Below are 27,226 nucleotides of genomic sequence, written 5' to 3' on the forward strand. Positions count from 1 at the left end.
AAGAAGGAGTTAAAGATAAATCAAAAACAAATAAAAGGACTTTTGGGAGGGGGTGTAAGTGTAAAAGTTTAAAGCAAAGGCAAGGAAAAAAATGTATAAAATGATAACTAGGACAAAGATAAAAATAATAGAAAAAACAGAGGAAGAAAAGGATGGCCTTCCAGTAATGAGAAAGTTCTGAAACATAAGGTATAAGAATTAATAAGTTAAGACAATAACATTAGATAAGTTATTACAGGAACCTCCTACTCTAGATGGATTTGAAGAATTTTTTTCAAACTTTAAAGAACAATAGCTATATTACACATATTTCCCCCCCCAAAATTGAGAATATCATACCAAAATCTTGTTCATGACACAAATATATCCCTACTATCTAAACCAAGGAAAGGTAAAACCACAAAAAAGAACTAAAGACTCAAAATTTTTAAATACAATCTTCACAAAAAGATTAGTTTCTTACCCCCCAAAAAAACACTTATTGTAATTAAACTGGATTTATATCAAGAATACAAGGATAGTTCAACATTAGGAAAACAATTAACATAATTAATCACATTAAAAACAAAACCACCCCAAACCATATGATTATCAAGTGATTATCAAGACATACAGAAAAAACCTAAGACAAAGTTTGACATATATTTATACTAAAAACCCCACAACTCAATCAATTATTAAATATGTATTAAGTGCCCACTTTGTGGCAGGTACTTTACAATGTTATAGACATAAAGGGACACCTAGATGGTGCAGTGGCTGGAACACCTGCCCCGAAGTCAGGAGGACCTGAGTTCAAATCCAGTCTCAGACACTTAACACTTACTAGCTGTGTGACCCTAGACACAGAAAGTACTAAGGGATCAGCAGAGACACTAAGACAATAACTTCATAAAGTTGCAGGTTATAAAATAAAGTAGTGGAGAGGTGGAAAGGGTGACAGCTAAAACATGGTGTTATGGATGTCCCTAAGGATGAATCTGGAGTCAGAGGATCTGGAATTGAATTTAGGTTCTACTATCTGTGAAACAGTAGTCAAGTAAAAAAGGAGGCCCATATATTCAGTGTGAAACAATTAGTATTGGATATGGAACCAAAGAATCTGATCTTGCCACTACTTAATACCTGTATGACTTTAAGTTACTGGGTTTCTTGTCCTGTAAAAAATGAAGGGGCAGTTAGGTGGTGCAGTGGATAGAGCACCAGCCCTGAAGTCAGGAGGACCTGAGTTCAAATCAGGTCTCAGACACTTAACACTTCCTAACTGTGTGACCCTGGGCAAGTCACTTAACCCCAATTGCCTCAGGAAAAAAAAAAAAAAAAAAAAAAAGTGGGGATGGCCTAGATCAATTACATCAAGTAAAAATAAAACTGGATTCTTTCTGGCCGCACAATGACTTAGAAAATTTCAAATTAACATTATATTTTTATTCACTTTGCTAAGCATTTCTCAATTACATTCCCAATTACAACTGGTTCCTCCAATGGGATTATGAGCAACTTTCAAGTTTGATAACCTCTGACTTAGATGATCTCTAAGATCACTTTTACTTCTAAATCTATGAGCCTACTATGATCTTGAAGTAAGTCTAGTAAACATACTAGAAAATGGCATAAACATTCTTTGTTTTCTGAAAGTGGGGCAGAGAACACAGGTATTAACTGATTGGTATATCTGTTATTATTGCCTTTTAATATAGGATACAGTTCATTCCACTTATGGAGGAAATGTGCTGTTACTGGATCAATTATTGTATTTGTATTTGAGCTTGTTTTCACTGAGAGTGGTATATTATTCCTGTCAGTATCCAACCAATTTATTATTATCACATTTGCCCATGTGTAAGAAGCATGTTTATTTGTGTTGCCTCTACTTTATCGCTCATATAACATTTTAAATCTTTGTACAATATATGGCTTTCATTCCAACCTTTAACCCAACTTTGAATAATTTTGCTTTCTTAATCCTCAATCTTTTAAACTTTTCAATACCTCTTCAGCAGCTAGCAAAGCTAACAACACCATTAATAGTACCTCTTCCCTTGACTTAAGAGATTATTGGACTCTCATAGCTCTTGTTTCTTCTCAGTTGATTTCCCAAGATCTTGTTTTTGGGCCATTTTCTTGTTTTCTCTTTTTTCTCTCCCTTTCCCCAGACTCTTATCCATCCCCACAAAGTGACTTTAACACAGATGCTTTCTAATCTTTACCTCTGGCCTTAACTTTTCTCCTGAGCTCCAGGACCAACATTTCCGACCACCTAGTGAATCACTTTGCCTGGATGTTCTACTGGCATTCAAAAACAGCAGATTTAGAACCAACTCATGTTTTCCCCAAACCTCTTTCTTCTACCTTCCTGTTTCTGTTAATAGAAATACCATATATATTTTTAAAAATAGTTTTTTAGAATTTATGAAGACCTGCCCCTAAACAACATTTTATAGAGGCAGAAATTGAGGCTAAGGACAGTGAAATGTCCATGTTCCCATAGTTAGTAAACTAACAACATTCTCTTTGTCACTCAATTGCCTAGTTATTGCAAATCACTTAAGAGTTGGGTGTTATTCTTGCTTCTTCCTATCCTGCATGCATGCTATATGCAGATCAGTCTCTAAGATTTATCAATTTGTTCTTTATAGTAGCATAATGAACTATAATTTTCTATTCCCGTTGTCATTATCCTCTAGTTTCAGGTATCATTTGGTAGATTACCACAATAACTTGCTAATAAGTTACCATACCTGGTGATTAATTTTTCCTCTATCCATATCCAAATGTTACTTTGTGATTGGGAAGTCAAAAGAACTTACGAGTTTTTCATTACCTCCTCCACAAAAGACAAACTCCATCGTCTAGCTAGGTCCAATCTATTTTTGCAAGTTTATGTTATACCATACTGTGCTATAGCCAATACAGCTTATTCCCTAAACTGATCCCAAACCTCCACCTCAATTTGTCTTTACTCATGTCACCCCTTTAAAAAGAGAAATGTATTCTTCTCTATCAGCTGAAATCTTACCTATCATTAAAAGCTCAGTTCAGGTCCTCTATTCTCTAAAATTTCTGATTCTTCTAGCTAAAATCAATTTCTAAGTCCTCTGTAATTCTACTTCTAATTCTTAAGCACTTATAGCATTATAATATCTGTGGACACATCTTATCTTCCTACTAGTCCACAAATTCCTTAAGACAGGGACAATGTTTTATTTTTCTCTTTCTGTGTCTTGCACATCATAAGTTTTAAATTATGTATGCTATTAATTTTTAAAATGGGAACAAAATTTGAGTAATATCTGGAAAGTAATTCCAAAATTCAATATTTTTTTTTACAGTGCTATGCAAGCAAAACTATTAAATCAAATACTTCTAAAGTTTAAAAGCATTTAAGTGTGATGAATGATAAATCTCCAAATGAACAATTTCCTTTAAGAACTTGTATTTTAAACAAATAATCACCTGCAGAAAAAAGTAGCAGCCAGATTAACTTTTACTATTCTTATTTTGATTATTTTACCTCTTTAGTTCTCTAAGGGCCAGTCTCAAGATTTTGCAGTGTTCTAAGTCTGGCACCATGTGGAGGAGAACTAAACAAGCCATCAAGCAGTAGATATTTTCGGTAGGTTTTATTTGCCCTGGCTCCATCTCTCATCATGAGGAGGTTACTAAAACCAGCTACAACTGGAAGATATGTGGGACATTATTAAGAATTGATGTTTTCTCTTTCTCCTTCTCAATCTCTACCTCCTAGTGATGGATTCTTTTAAGAGAGGGAAAATGAGAAATCCAAAGAAGGTGGAGTACTTCTGACCTCCCATCAAGTTTCCCACTCCATGCTGAAGTACGCCTGGTCCCCCTTCTCCATTTGGATCAGGACTCTTGCTGGCCACCTTGCAGGTCTCACTGTTTTCTAGCAAATGCTAGGATCACTGGTCGCCCATTTTACATCAGGCTCACCTAGAGAGCAAGTGAAAAGAGAGTCTCATATCAGAAAAGTAAACCTAGACATCAAACCCTGCAGAGAACAGTGCCTGAGCTCTGAGCAACCTTCCAACAAAAGCAGAAGGACCAACAGGAGGGGTAAGAAAGGACTTACTCCAATTTATTGCATTAAGTCAGGAAGAGGGAGTGTCAAAGGGAAAAACAAGTCAATCTTATTAAATTCATAATTTTAAGATGCAGCACCTCTGTCCAATGTTTGGGGCTATAAGATAATTTACTTCTGTTTTTAGCTGCCTTTTATAAAGTAGGCACAAGGGTATTAAAGCACCTCACTAAGCCAAAGAGATCTTAAGAGATGACAGGTTCAAATTGATAGTCATTAAAGAGATGAACTAAGGAAATCTAGGAAGAGACAGCCCAGGGCATCCCCAAGAGAACACTATCCATATTCCAGTACTATCTGCATTTCCTAAATGGGGAAAACTAAATTTTAGTATTCTGACCTGGCTACCCAGCCCTCCTCCTTTTAAAAAGCTGATGTCCTCAAATACTACAATGATGTTACCAACCCTCCAGATTTTATACCACATCAATGATCTAATATGAAAGAGACTATATGGTCTCTCTCAAGTAATAAATTGGTAAAGGACACAGAACTACAATGTCCACAGTAAATATGTCTGTCTTCTGTAATTAACTGCTTTTCCCTTAGGTTCTGAACATTTCACTGAGTGATTCCTCCTAGTTAGAGCCAAGTGGGCAGTGAGGAACAGCTCTCTAGCAATATCACGTTCCTATCTCTTGCTCTCCTTTGCCTATGGGGATAGGTTTTACAGACAGTCGCAAAGGTAAAGTAGAAACCAAATTTTCTTTTGAATTTGGTCAAAGTGCAATGTGGCTCCCTAGCCAAAAGGTAGGAAGACTCGAGGACAAGTTTCAACCTAAGGTTTTTTCAAGCAGCCAGGAACTCATCAAGCCAGTTGGTATTCTACTTTCCACAACTTTATATCCAAGCCATCCCCACCTCCCTTTAGAGCTTCTTCCCACTTGAATAAATGGCAAGGCATGGGTTCTTAACTTGAAGTATCCTAACTCCTCCTCCAGAACTTTTTTCCATTCTAAAAATGGTTTTGCTTATCCCCATATGTCACATTTTGGAGAGAAAAAATTTGTGCTCTGGACACAAAAAGGAAAAGTGATAAGAGCTCAACTGCAGTATAACTAACAAGGGCCCTCTCTGCCTCTTTTCACTCCAATGATAATTAGTATTCTTTGGCAGCCAAGTTACACTGGAGATGCTCTTATAGGGTGACAGAGCTGCCCAACAGGTTAAAAGTTTCCCTAATAAGGATTTCCTCTTGGTCCTCAAACTAATGGAATGCCTCATGAATTAAAGGCTGATGTGGGAATGAAAATACTATTGCAACTATTGCCTATAAACACTCCCCAGTATAAAAATTTTTTCCCATTCTTAGCCTTAGTCATTCAAACATTTGTCTAATATATCTAATTTAAGGAAGGAATCTGGGTGCTTGTTTACAAAGAAATTGGGTTAAAAGTCTAAAGGAAATTTTTCTGGGGCTCAAATATCCAGAAAAATCTGAGTAGATGATGATGAGATGTTATAGGATTATGTGATCTAGGGGGAAAATAGCTGATAATAGAATTATGCTGTGCTTTTTTGTTATTACTAGAGTCTAAATAGAATTTGTCTCACTCTGTGATTGCCTGAGTGGGATTCACTTTTCAATTTAGGGCTATAAAATCTTTGTGCCACATTATAGCACTGAATTCTGAACCTATTCACAAAAGCTAATTCAACTAAGAAGAAATTCGGCACTGCCCTGGCATTCTTAATTCCTAATATGGAAGAAGAGATGTTTTTTTCACATTATAATCATGGACAAATCAACTCAGTTTTTCCACTTTCCCTACCTCCCTCATCCAATTAAAAATATCATGCAACTGACTGCAGTAAAGTTCCTTTTTTGGTTCCTTTGATTTCCTTCTCAGAAGGTTGTTTGAAGCTCAGGCTCTGTTCTCTGCAGTATTGGTTGTCTGGATTTACTCTTCTGATATATGCCTTTTCCTTGCTCTTTAGGTGTTCTTGATATACAGATGGCCAATGACCATCCTGGTCTTTGAGAAGGACCAAAATATAATACAGGAATCGTCTAATAAAACAGTCCTAATCCAAATGGGGATTGGGTGAATCTCAAACTGGAACGGGAAACTTGATGGAAGGTTGAAGTACTCTACCTTCTCTTGATTTCTTGTTTTCCCTTCTTGAAGTAATTCATCACTGAAACAGAGTAGATGAGAAGAAGAAAGCGGGGATGGGAAGAGATTAAAAAGAAGAGATATCTTGAATATACTTTACAAATTTCAAAAGCATAATTCTATGTATCTATACAATGCTCTGAACAGTGAGAAATATGGAGACCAGCAGCACATGAAACTTACAGAAATGACTGCAATTTACCAGCTTGTTTCACTCCCCATGAGGCATAAGTCTTAGATCAATGCAGAATCCTGCGATCATGGACTGAATTATCAAATAATAGAATTTATCAATCAATGTGCTTAGTTTAAAAAAATAGCCCAATGTACAAAACAGACAGTAAAATAAGTGAAAACTATTATCAATACCATTTTTTGCTCTTTTAGAAACATGTTTACTATGTTCTTAGTAAACTTAGATCTATATAATTCAACATAAAAAAAATCTGGTGATTTGACACTTTGCTAATTTTTTAAGGTGAACACCAAAAATTCCAAAAATTGATTTGAAGAACTATACCAAATGATCAAAAGTAACTCCAAAGGCTACTGGGAGTTGTGGCATTGTGATCTCTTCAAATTCTGATACAACTGGAAATACATTTAAATAAATTAAATTTGTCAATCCAAAATAAATTCAATATTAGTTGATCTTCTAGTTTATCATATCAGTAGATAATTAACTCCCTGGAGACAGAGGTGTATGTTTATGTGCATGTGTTCTCAAATGAGAACTGGTATACTTTCCTAAGTAGGCTCTTCCTTATAATTTTCTTTTTACCACCATCGTTCACCTAGATTACCATTTACTTCTCTCATATGTTGTTGACCTATAGTTACAAGGGATTTGTACATCTCATAGCCATTTCTTGTATCCATCTTGGGTTCCACTGCCACCATCCTAGTATAGGTTCTTATACTACTTGCCTGATATACTTTATTATCTTATTTACAGATCCTCCTACCTTTACATTTTCCTCCTTCTAATCCATTTTTCACACCAGGGCCAGAATCTTTCTTATGTCAAGATCTGTTCAACAACTAAAAGTTTCAGTGGCTCCCCATTGCCTATTAAATAAGTTCAAATTTTTCTACTTCCAAAATATGCCATCATCCTTTTTTTCTATCCCAAATCTCAACTCTCTTCTCTTTGGCTTCTGTGCAACTGAACTACTTTCTGCGCCCTAAATTTGTGCTATACTTTTATGCTTCCAGAAGTTTTCCCATTAAACTGTCTATTCCTAGAATGCCCCAATGACTTATCATATGGCACTTTTTTAAACCCAACTCAAAATCTCTTCCAGAAAGACAATTTCCATCTAACAGCAATAATCACCTCTTTCAGACCTCAAGTACTATTTTAAAAAATTTATTTTCATGTGATATTGTTCTTCTGTGCTGGTGTTTTAGCTCCTTATAAGGCTATATGCTCCAACTCAGGAGTCACATATGATTTAAAATTTACATCTTTTCCTAGTATCTAATACATAGTAGATGCTCAATAAATATTTTTTGTTGCTCTTATATCATGCATGGATTGCAATATTGAAACAAAGCTTCTATGAAATATTCTTTCAATAGGGAAATAAGCTAACATAGGAAGCCAGAGTTTCTTGATGTTGCTCTAACATGGTCAGATCAAGAATGAGAAGTAGCCACTAATAACTCAAAAAAAATAATTTTGAACTCCTTTTTATGACTGTGATAACTATGAATCACAGATAAGGCACTACAAAAATGTGTTCCATATGATGAGTTTCTTCTATTACCAATGTTTCTTAAGGATTTAGTCTTTTTTTTTTTTTTTTTTTTAAGTAAATCACTGTACAAACGGAAAGACTTATCAACTCAAAAAGAAATTAACTCAAGTGACTGAACCTGACGGGTATTAGCAAAGCCATGAAAGTTTTCAGTGTGTCAACAGTGTTCTTTCACTCCAAAACAATATTCAAAAAAGTGAAGAAAATTCCATACCTGTAATGTACAATTCTCTTTTCGTTTGAGGAACTCCACAAACCTGGCCACCACTCCTGGTGTGCTGATGACTTCATCAATTGGCGGATTAGGTTCTGTTTTCCCCCCAACACACACACACACCAAAAAAAAAAAAAAAAAAAAAGTTTAACTTTTAATTTTAATATACATATTTATTAGTAGTTCCAAATGTTTCTTTCATTCCTTTATTCTTCCTTTTATGAGAAAAGTTTGCTACCAAATGAAATAGATACATCTTATACTATCAATGAAGTTTTATCAAATAAATACTATTCAATTTTTATCAACATAAATCTAAACTCAAAAATCATAAATATGGAAAATCATATATATAGATATAAAATCTTAACACCAGAACAAAACTTAGAAGTAATTTTATTCTAAACTCTTGAACTCATATATGATGGTCATCACTTTTATCAGGATTATAGATCTAGAGTTGGAAGGAGGCAATTTAATCAAATCCCTTCATTTATAAGATGAAGAAACTGAGGTCCAAGATGTCAAGGTAATTTAAATTACAGACAGATTTTAATGCCATGTCCTTTGACTCTAGAAGCAGATCAATTATCATGGTCTCTAGAAACTCATCATATCTTGCAAGATCACACCAACCTGAACCTCCAACTCCTCATTTAGTACTCTTTGCCACTAAGAATGTCTTACTCTGCTCACCCTTGAGAAAGGGTGGAGGGCAAATATCAGAGATCTTCTCCCAGCCCAGATCCTCCCTAATTTCAACAGTTTTATGCTTGATGATATCTCATAAAAGGTATAAAAATTCTTAGCATCACCCACTAATGAAGATTTTCTTCTAGCACTGCTATTGTTTCCTTGAGAAAGCATTTATTTTCTTCCTTTTTCTCCACTGTGATCTTTATTGTTTCTTCTAACTCTAAGATTCTAAGATTTATTTGTGTCAGGGATATAATCTCACTCAATCCTAGTTGATTATGTGAAACTGAACAACACCACAAATTCAAGATTACCAAAACCTTTGACAAACTGACTAAATCAGTACTTTCTTTTCTAAACTAGCTACTTCATTCTCCTTTCACATGGTCTCTTTCTCTGTGTCTTTTTTTTAATCTTAAATGAAAAATAAGGAATAAGGCTAAAGGGAGAGCTAAAATTTGAGTTTGTTAAATACAACTCTAATCAGTAAGTAGTCTTTTATGCAGTATATTAGAAATGAAACATTTTGGTCATATCCAGTCTAATTAAAGTGAGAAAAATTAGATTTTATATAGTCTATGCTTATGAATAGATTATATAAATTATATGAAATTTTTCTTCTGATAAAAAGATTACTAAAGATATGCTGATCTATAATAAGGAATGTGCTTTGTGGAAGTCATATAATGGAACTATCTATAAAACATATACTTGCAATAACAGATTCATAACCCACCTTTTGAAAGTAATTTTCTAAACTTCTGGGTTGCTGAAAGTTGCTGCTCTGGGCTATTGGAGAATATCATTTCAATCATATCAGAAGTAATGACACCACCCTGAAATAACACAAAACTCATATATAATCAAATGAATATACTAGTATAGGTTCACAAAAATAACTTTTTAAGAAAAATTTTAAAAGTATAGACAATGTAATAATGGGCAAACACATGGAACTAAGTTTAGCTTGAGTTTTAAATTAAAACATATACATACATATATAACAGAAATGAATTTAAGTCCTGCTTCTGATATAGATAGGGCATATAACCGTAGGCAAATAACTTAATCTCTCAATGTTCTAGATATACTTATAATACTACAAATTGTTAAGAAGCTGCTGATCTTCTGTTAAAAAGTTTCTTTATTCAATAGTTTCTTTTATGAATGAAATCATAGACCTATCCTTATCCCTATCCTATCATTTAGGTTGTCAAGGAAGGAACCTTAATGAAAGACACACCTTAGAAGTGATATGCCAAGAATACCATAAATTGTAGCCATCAAAAAACAATAGAAAGCAAACAAGTATAAGTCAGATCAGAACATTCAGGGAAGTTTCCTTCACTTTAACAGTTACAATAAAATGACCCTATTTTTCCAATTCAGTTCTATTATAAAAAAAAAGGAAAGATGTGCCCCAAATCTCTCTCTACTTAACATCTTAACAGGTTATAACACAAGTACATGTCCTGTCTCCCCAATTAGATTGTGAGGTCCTTGAAGACAATTAGTACTAATGTTATTTATGTTTATATCCATTAACACTAAACCCAATACCATGAACTTAGAGTAAGCTTGATAAATCCTCAATAGATATATAGTCATTTGAAAGGTTTTTGGAGGAATTAATGTGAAACATTTGTCAATTTTTTTTTTTTCTGAGGCAGTTGGGGGGTTAAGTGACTTGCCAGGGTTACATTGGTAGGAAATGAGTGTCTTGAGACCACATTTGAACTCAGGTCCTCCTGACTTCAGGGTTGGTGCTCTATCCACTGAACCAACTAACTGTCCCTCAAAATTTAATTTGTGTATTTATCAGGTTGACATGGTGGTTGTCAAGGTTTCAGGCTTTAGGACTTCTAAATGAACTTTGACATATACAATAACTGACTATATACAGTAAGAGTCAATCATATGTCCACTAAATACTTTTCTTATGATTTACATACAATATATCTACCTGTAATTCAATGAGGTCACCTCTAAATGATGATCTTTTCTGTGTGGTGGCACAAATGAGCAGTCTATTTAGAATCACTGAAAATGCTGAAGACGACTCTCAAAATCATCTTTTTAGAGGTATGACACCTTTTTGTAGGACAGCTTTTAAAATTACATCGTGTTCTTTTTAATCAATACATTTTTTAAAAAACAGTAGACAACAAAAATTACAATGATTTAAGACAATTCTAAAGGACTTAAAAATGAAAAATGCTATACACTTCTGAAAAAAGAACTGATGGAATCTGAATACAGATCATGCTTGGCTGACTTAATCCCCCAACATGGCAGAGACTGAAGAGCCTGCTTCCATAGAAGCATGATGACATGAAATGAAAATGCCTTAGAAAGTCCCAGAGCACTCAGACATTTTGTACTGGTTCTGGTATGTGATGAAGAAGGGTCTTCTTGACTGTTTGCAAAGTCATAATTTGGATGCATTCAAAGAACTGTGGTTATATTTGGTTTGACTACTTCATGACTGGTACTACGGTGAAAAATAATGCTATGAAGAGCTTTGGGGTGATTCCCATTTGAAGCCAGGAAACATCAGAACAAGGGCCTCTTGCTCTATGATCTTCATGAACTTCAAAATATCAGAGGCCAAAGCCACCTGGAGGTCCAAAAGTAAAGCTCATACTGTATTTATCAGAAAATCATTCCATCATCGAAGCTCCAAGGAAGAATGTTAATGACAAGCCCAGAGATAACTAATATGCAAGACATATCCAGAGACTATACCATATTTGGAATTGAACTTTGCATGTCCAAATGCTATGAAGAGAGATCAAGATGGAAACCACTTTCTCCAGGACTCACAGTAGAACATTCAGAGGACAGTGTCCTCCCCTCCAGGTATGGAGTGAAAATATATACATTGCTGATCTTGATGTCTCTGTAAGTTAAATGTGCCCTTGTAAAAGTTATTTTATGTTAACTGATTAAATGTAAATGAAACATTAATCACTAAAAGTATGGAAAAGAGGATACACCAAAAAATGGAGGCTTGAACCAAATATATTAAGAGAAAAACATCCTCATACTTCTTCAGTAATACCAGAGTATTCTAGAACTCTCAGCAGGAGATACAGTCGGCATTGCTCTGGAAGAGGCCAGAGAGTAGGAAGTATACATCTTATCTGGGATGAAATTTTGCCCTTTGAATGTACTTACATTTGCAAGGACCCCCTTGGGAGAAATTTTTTACTTATGACTTAAATTTCTGCATGTCCTGGATTTGGGGCTCCACTTGAGAACAACTGTCAATTTCCCCTTTTGTATTTCAGACTGTAATTGTATGCTTTTTCTTCTTTTTCTGGTGTCTGTTTCCTTACAAATTAGGTTTCTTTGGGATGATTCTTGTAGATTTTTGCATCTGTTGCGTTAAGTGTTTTAAGTACTTTACTATTAATCCTATAAACTACTGAAAATATGGTCTTCTAAAATTCTGATACCTTATTGAAAAAATATTTCTATTTTCTTTTTGTGTTTAAATAGACTGGTTGCTTGTTTTATTTTGAGACCCTTATATACTATAAAGCCTTAGAGCAAGATTTGCCTGACTTCTAGAAGTCCTAAGTATCAATGCTTTATACCAGAGGTCCTCAAACTGCAGCCTGCTGAGGACGTTTATGTGGCTTGCTGGATTATGGCAAAATCAGACTGGAAGTGATGTTCGACCTAAACTCACATTAGCAACACACACTTTCAAGCACTGGGCTGAAGCGGCAGAGACAGAGTGTGAGGTGATACCGAGGTGAGGTGAGTTCCCACGCTGGGGTGTGTGGTGTGGGGAAGAGAGAGAGATGCAGAAGATGGAGAACTGACGGCCTGCAGCCTTGTACAGTAACAGCAGCCACCACAACAGATGGGGGGGGATGTACAGTGCATGCTGCGCAAGTCACAGCCACTGCAGAGGGAATTCACTGCAGCAGTGAAGGTCCGAAGTGGGAGCGCGAAGAATGGGGGAAGAGAGTGTGGGAAATGGAGGCATCACAGCGCAGAGGCAGCTTGGAGGAAGTTGGGCATTGCAGTCTATATGTCTGTGTGTGGGCAAAGTTATTGCTGGTATATTGTTTTTGTAGCGCTTATATATATTAGTATTTTACTAATAGCAATTTGGAATCCCTAGGAAATAATGATGTCAAGAAAAAAAAATTGACTCGGAGTGTATGTAGGATATTCAAAGAACAGTGGACTTATGATTACTTTTTCAAGCAGTACAAGGAAAGAGCTGTATGTCTGATATGCCAGAATATGGTGTCTGTGTTCAAAGAATATAATTGGCGTCGATACTATGAAACTCAACATAAAGACAAATGATTGTTTGGTTGGAGAAGTGAGAAAAGAAAGTATTAAAAGTAAAAATACATTGACAACTCAGCAAAATACTTTTGTGAAGCAGAAGCAGATAAATATTTCATCACTGCAAGCAAGTTTTCAAGTGGCCAAGCTAATAGCACGCACTGGCAGACCACTTGTGGAGGGAGAATATGTTAAAGAATGCCTTCTTTCTATTGTCAAAGAGATGTGTCCAGAGAAGGCCGATTTATTTAGTACAGTGAGTCTTTCAGGACCTACAATTACACAGAGGATTGAAGAAATGGGAGACAATCTGCACCAGCATTTGCAAAACTCCATAAAAAAAAAATTTCATATTTTTCCTTGGCACTTGACAAAAGCAATGATGTTCGTGATTCTGCACAATTTCTAATTTTTATCCGTGGGACGAATGATTATTTTGAAGTCATAGAAGATCTTGCTGCACTGCAAAGCATCAAAGGAATAACTACAGGAGAGGATATCTATGAAAAGGTTTGCCAATTTATGAACGATTTGGAGCTGGACAGGGCTAAATTAGCCAGCATGACAACTGATGATGCTCCTAACATGGTGGGGTCTAAGAAAGGAGTAATTGCTCGCATTAACCAAGAGATGGACAAATATAAACCCTTCTCATCCAATACCCATACACTGCCTCATCCACCAACAACCGCTGTGTAGTAAATCACTGAAGTGGGACTCTGTTATAAAATGATGCTCATTTATATTATAGTCAAAATGTAAACAATTTCCATAACAATTTGTTTACCTTTCTTTTAGTCTCAGCTATAACTGAGAGGCACACTTAAGTCTCATTTTTTATTATTTTTATTATCATTAGTTTTAGCTAGACAATTGGGGTTAAGTGACTTGCCCATGGTCACACAGCAAGGAAGTGTTAAGTTCCTGAGACCAGATTTGAACTCTGTACCATCCAGCTGCCCTGTGACCTAGATGTTATCCTCACTCTCCCATTTCCAATCAATCCACAGGTCTTAGATTTTACCTACTTAACATTTTAACATATGCTCTCTTCTCTTTCCTGGCGCAGGCCCTCATCACCTCCCACCTGGACTATCCCACTATCCTACTGTTGGTCACCCTGTTTCAAGTTTTCCTACCCAGTCTATCCTCCACTGCCATCCCTCTGTTCATTATCTCCAAGTGATCCTATAGTCTCTCTCTGTCCAAACTCCAGAATGTAAGGCAGAAGGACCAATGTATTACCATTTATGTTTCCTTGTAATTTACTTCATGTTTCCTTTATGAATTTAGATGCAAAGGCATTCGAAGTTGATACTGATTTGCTGTCCATGCTTTCTTTCAACATAATATAGTTGCCTTATTTAAAATGTTTGTTTTATTATCTGTAAAATTAGCAATCACTGCAACTTCTGCTTTTTTTGGTTTCACTTGTTTTCCTAGTCCCTCGTTATTTTTATGACTTTGTTTTAGACATGTACTTCTTGTAATTAACATATTTGTAGGGTTCCAATCTGTTACTCTATTGGGTCATTTAATCTATTCACAATTAAAATCATGACAGTTGGGCTTATATTTTTCACCATGTCTCTAAAATTCCTTTCCCTGCCAAATTAGGATGCTTTCCCCATCTTTTGCTGAAACAATTTTTTTGGTTATCTGAGCTTAATCTACAGTTTAAGATGGCCCTATTCCCACTGGCTCTCTCTCCCTCACCTTGGAGCCCCCTAAACTTGTGCCTCTTATTAGCCCTTTTCAAGTTCTTTTTTCTTGTTTTTATTTTCCTCTTTTTCTTCTCTCTTAAATTGTAAAGAATCTTCCTTCTCTCAGATTTTTAGTTTTTAAAATTTCATTATATTTTTTCTAAACTTTCTTGCATTCTTTTCATTATTTGTGTTCCCTGAATATTTGAAATATGTTCTTTGCTTCCTGATCTCTAAACTTATTTAGTCTTCCTTTATTTTGTTATTGAATAGATAAGTGGCACAGTAGATAGAATGCCAGTCCTAGAGACTCATCTCAATATTAAACTCACAAAAACACTTGTAGGTAGGTTATTGTGAAATTTAGTCTATGATATTCCAGATATGCTTCCCTAACATCACTTTTATCTAGATTTTTCTTTTGTCATTTTCTATGTGTATGTTTGGAAAGAAATCCCTTAATAGTCTGTTGTTATTTTGTTGTTGTCTTTAGTTGCTATACTTGTTTACCCTTCTGGTATTTCTGGCTTCTGGGTTGCTTAAAGAAACAAATAATCTCTTCAGATTGTTTCCCACCCCTACCCCCCCTTGAAATATTTTAAGTTACCTTTTTGATAGAATGTCCACTTTTTTTTTTTTTTAATGCATGGTCAGCTTCAGATTACTCATTATTTCCTCCTGGGCTGCATCTTGAGCACTACTGCTCTTTGAAACACATTACTTAATTTCCTTCTGGATTTTCTAGTGGATGCAAATTAGTCATGTTTTAATCAAATTCCCTTACCTTTCTAATTTTTAAGGTCTTTATCTCCTGGTTGCTTTTAGAATTAATTATTTTTTACATAGTATCATTAGGCTAAACCATTATAGATGCTGTAGTTTGGAGGCTAGGCTTTTGTTTTTAGAGGTGATTATTTTGATTGCCACTTTCATTTTGTCTTGTCCTATTCTTCTGCAGAACCTGCAATACTTAAATAGTCTCTAAATATTCTGACTTCAAAGATGAATGTATTTTGCTTGATTGGTGATCAAGTTTTCTTTTAATACTGACTCTTTGTGTCTCTCTTCTTCCAGATTGTCTCACTTTTGCATATTTGCATTCCCAATTAGTTCTTTCTTTTTGTTTCTTTGGTTAACATTTGCCACAGTGGACTGAAATTTTTCTATTCTGCTGTGTAGGCCATACATTCTGCTTTCACAATTCTTATTTCTTTTTAAATATATTCAAGAACATTCTGCAGAAGCTCCATACTCTCTTCAGAATTCATTGCCTCCTATGCCTTATTCATTTTTCTTCGCTTTTGAAGTCTTATTTGTAGATAGTTTAAGTTTTTCACTTGATCCAGAGGTAATATTTCCATTTGCTATTAATCTTTGTTAGTTTATCTTCTTATGTTCAAGATCCTTGAATTTATTACCTCCTGAAAGCTTAAGTAACTATATCTGCTCTTTTATTTTTTATTTTACCCTATTACTCACTTTCTCATTCCTTCTCCTTTGGTGGCAGTTTCAGATGTCAAAATGCTTTTGCCTCTTCCCACAGTGGTCATAGTCTTGGTCTCATTCCTGGGTAATTTCTGTAAGGACAGAATTGGCACCAGCCTTATGCTGGCCTCTTTTCCTTAAGTTTTATGGAGTGCCACACAGTCACATGCACACACCAACCTGCCCCTCCCTTTCCCTTTTTTCTTATTTTTTTGGAGGGTTCAGTAACACAGAGCACAATTATGTTGCTATTATAATATAGTAAATTTCTGCCATTGGAATCAAACTCTATAGCTCTGAAAGAAGAGGGCATATGAGTAAATGTGTAGAGCTGTGTCCTATTTTAAGATCATTGAGCTTATTGCAACCATGCTGGAATCAAACTCTATAGCTCTGAAAGAAGAGGGCATATGAGTAAATGTGTAGAGCTGTGTCCTATTTTAAGATCATTGAGCTTGTTGCAACCATGCTGCCAGAAATGAGTGCTAGAAAAGGGTGTTGAGTATGTTAGGATTTAAAGATTAGTGGTTCATGAAAGTTTCTACTTTGATTGGGTTCTTGGTGTTCTAGATCATTCAGACAGCTGACATGGCTTTATGTCTGGCACATAACATGTATTCTGGAAAAATATGAGAGACTGTGAGGATTAAAGAAAAATGGCTAGTTTTTCATTTTGGTAGTCATGTGATCTCTATGCTTCTGCTATTATTTCTTAATGGCATTTCAAAAGAGAAATGCCAGATTGCTTAGGTAAATTCTTACTGAAAAAAAAAAAAAAAAAAAAAACAATGAAATTGGGGGCAGCTAGGTGGCACAGTGGATAAAGCACCAGCCCTGAAGTCAGGAGGACCTGAGTCCAAATCTGACCTCCAACACTTAACCCTTCCTGGCAGTGTGACCCTGGGCAAATCACTTAACCCCAATTGCTTCAGCCAAAACAAAAGAAAGAAAGAAAGAAATGAAATCAGTACAGGTTTGATAAAACACTAGAAAGGCCAAACATTACAGAAACCATGCCTCTAGAAGCATAGATTTTTTTTTCAGGACTATATAGGAAATGAGAGTTAACATAAACTTAAATGTATCTTCTCTCACAGATGAAGTCTTCAAACTTCTTTGCAATGTGAAGTCCCGAAAAACATGGGAATAACAAACTCTTCCTTTTGCTGTAAGAATAATCTAGAAAGAGTACTTTAGGATTTAAGATTTTGATAAGAGTAATTCTTACTTTAGGCCCTTTGCCTTGTCCTTCCACAATTTTTAGACAGATTGTTCCTTGGACAAAGAGCCCATGACAAAGCTATGGAAAAAGTTTCTGGATTTTGTCAAACTTTGCAATAGTTAGAGGATCATAGTTTTGTAACCTTCAAGCTGGAAGGAGCCTGAGAAGCAATCTAGTCCAACTTGTTCATGGTGCAGAAAGATATAACTTGTCTATAAAATTGCAAAAGTAATGCAATGGTCATTTTATTCTACCACAATCCCGCTCAGTCGGAAGCTCAGTCTTCTTGGTTTTTCCTTAGGTCATTTCTCAATCATGAAGTTACCTTAACAATTAAACTGTAATCTGCCCCAATCAGAGCAAATCTGCAATACTGTCTGTTTACTAATGCAAATCAAACTCTCAAAGCCTTAATTCATTATCCAAGAAGTGCAATACTGAACTAAATTTTTAAGTGGGGCAGTTAGATGGCACAGTGGAAAGAACACTGGCTCTGGAGTCAAAAGGCCCCCAACTCAAGTCCAGCCTCAGACATTAGTAGCTCTGTAATCCTGGGCAAGCCATTTAACCCAAATTTATTCAAACCAAAACCAAAAATTTGTAAGTGGAGTAGTATCTTAGGATTACATTGTTCACATTAAGATAAACTTGTACTGCCCCCTAAAATTATGAAGTCATCCAGAAACAGTAATTTAAATGGACAGAACTGTTTTCCTAGGATTCTATGAATGCATAAGAAATTTCACTTTCAAGAAGCCTTAAGCAACAAGGCAGAGAGCAAATATTCCTTATATCCATATTGTATTAGGGTTCTACTAGTGGTTTATGTACTATCAATAAAACTTATAGCTAGATCAACGTAGTGTGAGGCTTTGTCTTTGTTGCTTAAATTACTCAAATTTATCATACAAAGGCAAATTCCAAATCTGTACACCACATTATAAGGAAAATTCCAAATAAAAGTGTTTCCGGAGAAACCAGTATGGTGTATAGTCAAAAAACAGATCATATGAAAAGTAACTGAGGAAACTGAGGTTATTTAGTTATAGGACAAAAGACTAAGCTGTTTTCAAATATAAAAGAATGTGTAATTCACTAGAAAAGTTCCTTTCTATCTTATTCCAAGAAGGAATAAACTATGACAAATATGTGGAAATGACAGTGGGGCAAAATCTGAATTTTTATAAAAGATCTAACAACTCTAGTGTCTAGAAATGGAATTGGGCTCATTAGGCAAAGTTTCCCATTATGGGAATTATTTTATAAGCGATTGACTAATAATCTACCAGAAATACTATAGAATAAATTCTTACGGTGTACAATAGATTGAGATAAATGATCTCTGATGCTCTAACATTCAGATTTTATGATTCTTAAAAAGTAGAAAAAAATAAACTACTTGGCCTTGGAGGGGATGATAACAATATAGTTAAGCCATAACTAGTAACTACTAAAAGTAAATCAGGGAAGTTCTCATTTATACCTGGGTGTTTTATTGTTTAAAAATCCCCCCATAAGGCAATCTCTCGTTAACAGATGAGAAATATTTCTTCAGAAATATTAGATACCAGCATTTAGTAGTTTATAAAACTGTTGTTAATTTAAGCTAACTAGAGTTTATATAATGCTTTAAGGACTTTGAACCTCAGAACAACTATTACTAGTATCCCCATTTTATAGATGAGGAAACCTAAGGCTGAGTGAGGTTAAGTTATCTGTCTGGAGCACATAACGAGTGTCTCAGATAGGACACTCCAAGTCACACATAAACAATTTAAGTTGCTAAAAAAATAAAAGTTAGAGAAGCTAGATGACACAGTGGATAGAGCACCAACCCTGAAGTCAGGAAGACCTGAGTTCAAATACAGCCTCACATACCTAACACTAGCTGTGTGACCTTGGGCAAGAGACTTAACACCAATTGCCTTGCAAAAAATCAAAAACAAAACAAACAAAAAAAAGAATAAATATTTTCTGAAAATATATGTTATATTATTTTAGTCACTCTTTCTATAACTGAGGAAAGCCTTCCATCCACTGAGCATATAAATTCAAAGTGAGAACTATCATTATTTACCTGGTATAAGCTAATGGAATTGCAAGCATACTGCCTAAGAAGAAATAATAACCTCTACAGGATGGGTCTTACATTATACCAAATTTATTCAACGATAGCAAACTTGAAAATGCTGCTAGTTATTTTTAAAAGCAGCTACCTTCCATATAAGAATAATCAGATTAGTTTAGGTGAAGCTTTAAAGCACTACCAGGTACGATTTTTCGCTAGATTTTTCTCCTCTCTAGCACAAGATGGTGGCATGCTTAAATGTAATAAGTTATTTCTAATTCTTCCTTGCAATTCCCGAAACAATCTATTTTTTAAAAAGTTGTTAAAATGATTTTGATGTCAGCTTCAATTAGTCTCAGCTTGTGAAAAGGACTTAATACCCTTAATAAAGATTTTTGCCCTATACTATTTTTGATTATGTAAGTTAAGCAGGATAGTCTGGGAACATTTCTTTATAATAAAATTGTAGCAAACTATGATTTACATAACTTTAACTTACCTCTTCCACGGATTTAGAAATTCTGATGTTTGGAAAACAATGAAAACACTGTTTATAAATAACCTATTAAAGATCTATTCACTGATAAAAATCACACATATTATACTTCAAAGTTTTCTATGATCTATTTCCAATGTACTTCATGTACTTTGCCAAAGTAATTAAGAATGTGAAAGAATAAGCTAAGAGGTTTTAACTTTCCTTAACTCAAAATCCATTACTGCTAGCACAATCACCAATATATGAAGGTAAACAGAATTTAAATGCTTCCAGCTGGGCCATAGGTACTTTGCCAATATACCTGCAGCTGAAGGTTTGATTTATAAATTTGTAAAATTTACAAAATTGTGGATTCAGAAACTTGGTTTAATCAGTTAACCGATGAGTTATCAAAGTGATAAGGACCCTAAGGAATTTATACAAGGAGAGAGCTTGGATCTGTGATTTAATTTTTACAAAGAATTTCCAAATAAGGAAAAATCTTGACTAATCCAGGTTGTCACTTTCCCCTAAACTTGAACTCTTAAGTCTCAACTGAAAATGGAACTGGAAAATGAGTGGATACCCAATAGCTGGGGAATGGCTGAGTAAGATATGGTATATGAATGTAATGGAATCTTATTGTTCTATAACTGAAACTATTTAAGGTGAAACAGGCATGTGTCAAAGGCTGGACTTGAACCCATGTCTTCCAAGTTTTAAGAGTGACTATCCACTCTATCATGCTGCTTATAATGAAGTAGTATTACCTTATAAAGATCATAGGCTATAAAGAACACCAAAAATGATCTTATCTCACCCATCTCAGTTTAACATCAAAAAAACCAAGGCCTATAGAAAAGTGACCTAAGCACAGTTACACAACTTGTTAGCAACAGAGTGGTGACTAGAATATAGTTTAACTCCCAGGTTTGTGCTCTTCCCACTAAATAGAATTCCAATTTACTAATAAAATATAAATGTATCACTTAAAATTGCTATAAAATTCACCAATATAGTGATATGTCATCCTTTTTTTTCCCTTCAATTAAACTGTACTAAATAAGAGAACAAAAGGTTGCTTGGTAAAGAAACGTTTAGTGCAAAGTGAGCTGACCCTCTTATGTGCAATGTTTGTGAAACTACAGCAGTTAAAAAATCATCCTTCTTCAGTTTAGATATGAGCAACTGAAAATGAGAGATTGTTTAAGTGACTTGTTCACAATCATACAGTTATTAATTAGACAAGAGAGTCTTCAAACTCAAGTATTCTAAACTCTTCAGTCTAGAACTATCAAATATGCTTCCTTGAAGCAGAGTGAGAAATTGACAAGAGGGGATGATAATATATAACCTAGATACAAAATATACTATTCTAAGTTACATAACAAAGTTTACTTAAGATTAAAAGAAAGCTGATGTGTGAGTTTTTTTTATAATTAAAAAAGTTTGTCTTTCACATGCCACTTACTGATGCCATCTCCATGTTATTGATTTGGGCCTCATGGAAACCTCCATCTGACATTACTTCTTCTTCTGCTTCTTCTTCTGCTGTGGCAACATTTCTTCGCTTGAACAACTGAAAAAGAAAAGTCTTTTAAGAAGAGTATTCCATGTGCTGAGTGTATAAAATATTGATAAATAACTTTAATAACAGAAAGATCCCAAAGTTAGACATATGCCCCAAAGAAGTTTGACAACAAGCATTTTATCAGGCATCTACTACAGGGCAGTTTATACAGGCTAATATAGTTATAGTTATATAGGTTAAAGGCAGAATGAAACCAAAATATCCATAATCGCATTTTTTGTGGTAACAGAACTAGAAACAAAGTAAACATCCAATGACTGGAAAACAGCTAAACAAATTATGACATGTGAATGTATGAGAAAATAATTATAAAACAAAAAACTGGAAGATTTTAGAGAAGCATAGGAAGACAATGAACACAAAGAAAATGAAGAGATAATATACACAATAAGTATAACAATGTAAAGAAAAAGGAAAAAGAAAAATAAAGAAGGGGGTGAGAAAGAAGGGAAGGAATAATGAAGAGAGGGCAAGAAAAAGGGAAAGAGGATCAAGCTTGACCCAGGAAGAGATTTGAGAAAATTTACCTTATTCTCTTCAACACAGAGGCAGGAGATATGATTATGCAATACTGAGTATACTATAAATATTGGTTGGTATTCCTAACTTGCTTTTTTTTCCTCTTTAATCTCTGTTACTAAGAAATGTCAGTTTGGGTAGGAATGAAAAGGAATATATTTGGAAACAAAGGTAATGTAAAAATAAACTATTAAGGGACAGTGGATAGAGCATCAGCTCTGAAGTCAGGAGGACCTGAGTTCAAATTTGGTTTCAGACATTTAAAAACTTCCAAGTTGTGTGACCCTGGACAGGTCACTTAACCCCAATTGTGTCAGGGGGAAAAAAACCCTATTAAAAGGGAATTAATGAAAAAAAATGCAAATAAAAGTGGCCTAGCTGTACCAGACCTAAAACTATATTATATAAGCAGCTGTCATCAAAATTGTTTGGTATTGGTTAAGAAAAAGAGAAGTGGATCAATAGAATAGGTTAGGTTCACAAGATCCAATAATCAATGACTATAGTAATCTCATGTTTGATAAGCCCAAAGACTCCAACTTTGGGGATAAGAACTATTTGACAATTGCTGGGAAAATTGGAAAACAGTATGTCAGAAACTAGGTACTGACCAACACCTAACACCCTATAACAAGATTTGGTAAAATGGGTTTATGATTTAGATATAGATACTATAAGCAAATTAGGAGAATAAGGGACAGTCTATTTCTCAGATATGTGAAGGAAGGAAGGAATTTATGGCCAAAGATCAATAAAAGAATATTATGAAATGCAAAATGGATAATTCTGATTATATTAAATTAAAAAACTTTTGTAAAAAACAAAAACAACAACAACAACAAAAACCCAACAATGCAGCCAAGATGAGAAGAGAAGCAGAAAACAGGGCGGGGAATATTATACCCAAGGTTTCTGATAAAGACCTCATTTCTAAAATATATTGACAATTGATTCAAATTTATAAGAATACAAGCCATCCCCAACTGATAAAAGAATATGAACAATTTTCAAAGAAATTGAAGCCATTTCTAAACATATGAAAAAATGCTTTAAATCACTATTGATTAGAGAAACTAAGACAACTCTGAGATACCACTTCACATCTCTCCGATTGGCCAAGATGACAGGAAAAGGCAATGATAAATATGGGAGGGACACTAATACATCGTTGGTAGGGTTGTAAATTGATCCAACCATTCTGGAGAACAATTTGGAACTATCCTTTGATCCAGCAATGTCTCTACTGAAACTGGAAATTGAGTGGATGCCATCAGTTGGGGAATAGCTGAATAAGTTATAGTATATGAATGTAATGGAATCTTATTGTTCTATAAGAAATGATCAACAGGATGGTTTCAGAAAAGCCTGGAGAGACTCACATGAACTGATGCTAAGTGAAGTGAATAGAACCAAGAGAACATTGTACACAGCAACAAGATTATGGGATAATCAACTATGATGAACTTGCTCTGTTAAAAAATGAGGTGATTCAGGTCAATTCCAAGAGACTTAGGATGGAGGGAGAGCCATCTACTACATCCATCCAGAGAAAGGACTATGCGGACTGAATGTGAATCACAACACTGCATTTTCATCTTTTTGCTTGTTTGCTTGCTTGTTTTCTCTCTCTCTCTCTCTCTCTTTTTTTTTTTTTTGCCCTTTTGATCTGATTTATCTTTTGCAACAAGAAAATGTTTACAAAAGTGCACATGTTCATCTTATATTGGATTACTTGCAGTCTAGGGAGCAAGGAGGTAGGTAAAAAAGGAGAAAAATTTGGAACACAAAGTTTTTTAAGGTGAATGTTACAAACTATCTTTGCATCCATTTTGAAAAATAAAAAGCTACTATTTTTTTTTTAATTAAATAACTTTTTATTGACAGAACCCATGCCAGGGTAATTTTTTACAACATTATCCCTTGCACTCACTTCTATTGCGAATTTTCCCCTCCCTCCCTCCATCCTCTCCCCAAAGATGGCAAGCAGTCCTATACATGTTAAATAGATTACAGTAGATCTTGGATATAATATATGTGTGCAGAACCGAACAGTTTTCTTGTGGCTCAGGGAGAATTGGATTTAGAAGGTATAAATAACCTGGGAAGAAGAACAAAAATGCAAGCAGTTTACATTCATTTCCTAGTGTTCTTTCTTTGGGTGTAGCTGCTTCTGTCCATCCTTGATCAATTGAAACTAAGTTAGATCTTGTCTTTGTTGAAGAAATCCACTTCCATCAGAATACATCCTCATACAGTATCGCTGTTGAGGTATATAATGATTTCCTGGTTCTGCTCATTTCACTCAGCATCAGTTCATGTAAGTCTCGCCAATCCTCTCTGTATTCGTCCTGCTGGTCATTTCTTACAGAACAATAATATTCCATAACATTCATATACCACAATTTACTCAACCATTTTCCAATTGATGGGCATCCATTCATTTTCCAGCTTCTAGCCACTACAAACAGGGCTGCCACAAACATTTTGACACATACAGGTCCCTTTCCCCTTTTTAGTATCTCTTTGGGGTATAAGCCCAGTAGAGACACTGCTGGATCAAAGGGTATGCACAGTTTGATAACTTTTTGGGCACAGTTCCAAATTGCTCTCCAGAATGGCTGGATGTATTCACAATTCCACCAATAATGTATCAGTGTCCCTGTTTTCCCACATCCTCTCCAACATTCTGCATTATCTTTCCCTGTCATTCTGGCCAATCTGACAGGTGTATAGTGGTATCTCAGAGTTGTAAAAAGCTACTATTTTAAAAAAGATCAGTTTTTGTTTTTCTAGAGGAACTCCTTATTTGACACTGTTGAAAACACTGAAAAAGAGTTTAGTAGAAATTAGATTTAGATAAATATCTTACCCTGTTATAGCAATATATTCTTTTTTTTTTTTAATAGCCTTTTATTTACAGGATATATACATGGGTGACTTTACAGCATTAACAATTGCCAAACCTCTTGTTCCAATTTTTCAGCTCTTACCCCCACCCTCCTAAATGTCAGGATGACCAGTAGATGTTAAAATATATTAAAATATAACTTAGATACACAATAAGTATACATGACAAAACATTATTTTGCTGTACAAAAGAATCAGACTCTGAATTATTGTACAATTAGCTTGTGAAGGAAATCAAAAATGCAGGTGTGCATAACTATAGGGATTGGAATTCAATGTAATGGTTTTTAGTCATCTCCCAGAGTTCTTTTTCTGGGTATAGCTAGTTCAGTTCATTACTGCTCCATTAGAAATGATTTGGTTGATCTCGTTGCTGAGGATGGCCTGATCCATCAGAACTGGTCATCATCTAGTATTGTTGTAGAAGTATATAATGATCTCCTGGTCCTGCTCATTTCACTCAGCATCAGTTCGTGTAAGTCTTTCCAGGCCTTTCTGAAATCATCCTGTTGGTCATTTCTTACAGAACAGTAATATTCCATAATTTTCATATACCACAATTTATTCAGCCATTCTCCAACTGATGGACATCCATTCAGTTTCCAGTTTCTAGCCACTACAAAAGGGCTGCCACAAACATTCGTGCACATACAGGTCCCTTTCCTTCTTTATAATCTCTTTGGGATATAATCCCAGTAGTAACACTGCTGGATCAAAGGGTATGCACAGTTTGATAACTTTTGAGCATAGATCCAAACTACTCTCCAAAATGGTTGGATTAGCTTCACAACTCCACCAACAATGAATCAATGTCCCAGTTTTCCCACATCCCTCCAACAATCATCATTATTTTTCCTGTCATCTTAGCCAATCTGACAGGTGTGTAGTGGTATCTTAGAGTTGTCTTAATTTGCATTTCTCTGATTAATAATGACTTGGAGCATCTTTTCATATGACTAGAAATAGTTTCAATTTCTTCATCTGAGAATTGTCTGTTCATATCCTTTGACCATTTTTCAATTGGAGAATGGCTTGATTTTTATAAATTAGAGTTAATTCTCTATATATTTTGGAAATGAGGCCTTTATCAGAACCTTTGACTGTAAAAATATTTTCCCAGTTTATTGCTTCCTTCTAATCTTGTCTGCATTAGTTTTGTTTGTACAAAAACTTTTCAGTTTGGTATAATCGAAATTTTCTATTTTGTGATCAGTAATGATCTCTAGTTCTGCTTTGGTCATAAAGACCTTCCCCTTCCACAGATCTGAGAGGTAAACTATCCTATGTTCCTCTAATTTATTAATAATTTCATTCTTTATGCCTAGGTCATGAACCCATTTTGACCTTATCTTGGTGTACGGTGTTAAGTATGGATCAATGCCTAGTTTCTGCCATATTAGTTTCCAATTTTCCCAGCAATTTTTATCAAACAGTAAGTTCTTATCCCAAAAGCTGGGATCTTTGGGTTTGTCAAAGACTAGGTTGCTATATTTGTTGACTGTTTTATCCCTTGGACCTAATCTATTCCACTGATCAACTAATCTATTCCTTAGCCAATACCAAATAGTTTTGGTAACTGCTGCTCTATAATATAATTTTAGATCTGGTACAGCTAAGCCACCATCATTTGATTTTTTTTTCATTAATTCCCTTGAAATTCTTGACCTTTTGTTTTTCCATATGAACTTTGTTGTTATTTTTTCTAGGTCATTAAAATAGTTTTTTGGGAGTCTGATTGGTATAGCGTATAGCAATATATTCTTAAAACAACTATGTTACCCTTACATTAAAGACTACAGCATAAAAAAAAAAAAAAGAAAAGAAAAAGATCAGATACTTTTTCTGAGCTAGAACTGGGGTGAATTCTTAGTCAAAAAAGTGATAGAATCAATCACAAAAGGTAGATTACAAATGATATAATTGGTCTATATTAGAGATATACAAAGACAAGAACTCTAACAGACTTTGGTGGAGTTCTGAATTAGTCTTACCACGGGAGGCAGAATCAAGATGGCAGAGTAAAGGCAGAAACTCACCATTCTTTCCTCAAAACCAT

General features: G+C 34.9%; 1 protein-coding gene across 4 annotated transcripts in view; it reads right to left on the reverse strand.

Annotated features, from left to right (window-relative positions):
* The window catches only part of KPNA1 (karyopherin subunit alpha 1), a 92,462-nt gene that overhangs the window by 27,609 nt on the left and 37,627 nt on the right, over window positions 1-27,226 (reverse strand). For all 4 annotated transcript variants that reach the window (XM_012544554.3, XM_031959732.1, XM_031959734.1 and 1 more), the window contains 3 exons: window positions 21,625-21,732; window positions 9,626-9,725; window positions 8,194-8,288 (listed from right to left, as the gene is read on the reverse strand). In XM_012544554.3, the coding sequence (XP_012400008.1) occupies window positions 8,194-8,288; window positions 9,626-9,725; window positions 21,625-21,732 (303 nt within the window). The remainder of the gene's footprint in view (window positions 1-8,193; window positions 8,289-9,625; window positions 9,726-21,624; window positions 21,733-27,226) is intronic.

This window comes from Sarcophilus harrisii, chromosome 3 (assembly GCF_902635505.1).
Source record: "Sarcophilus harrisii chromosome 3, mSarHar1.11, whole genome shotgun sequence".
NCBI lineage: Eukaryota > Metazoa > Chordata > Mammalia > Dasyuromorphia > Dasyuridae > Sarcophilus > Sarcophilus harrisii.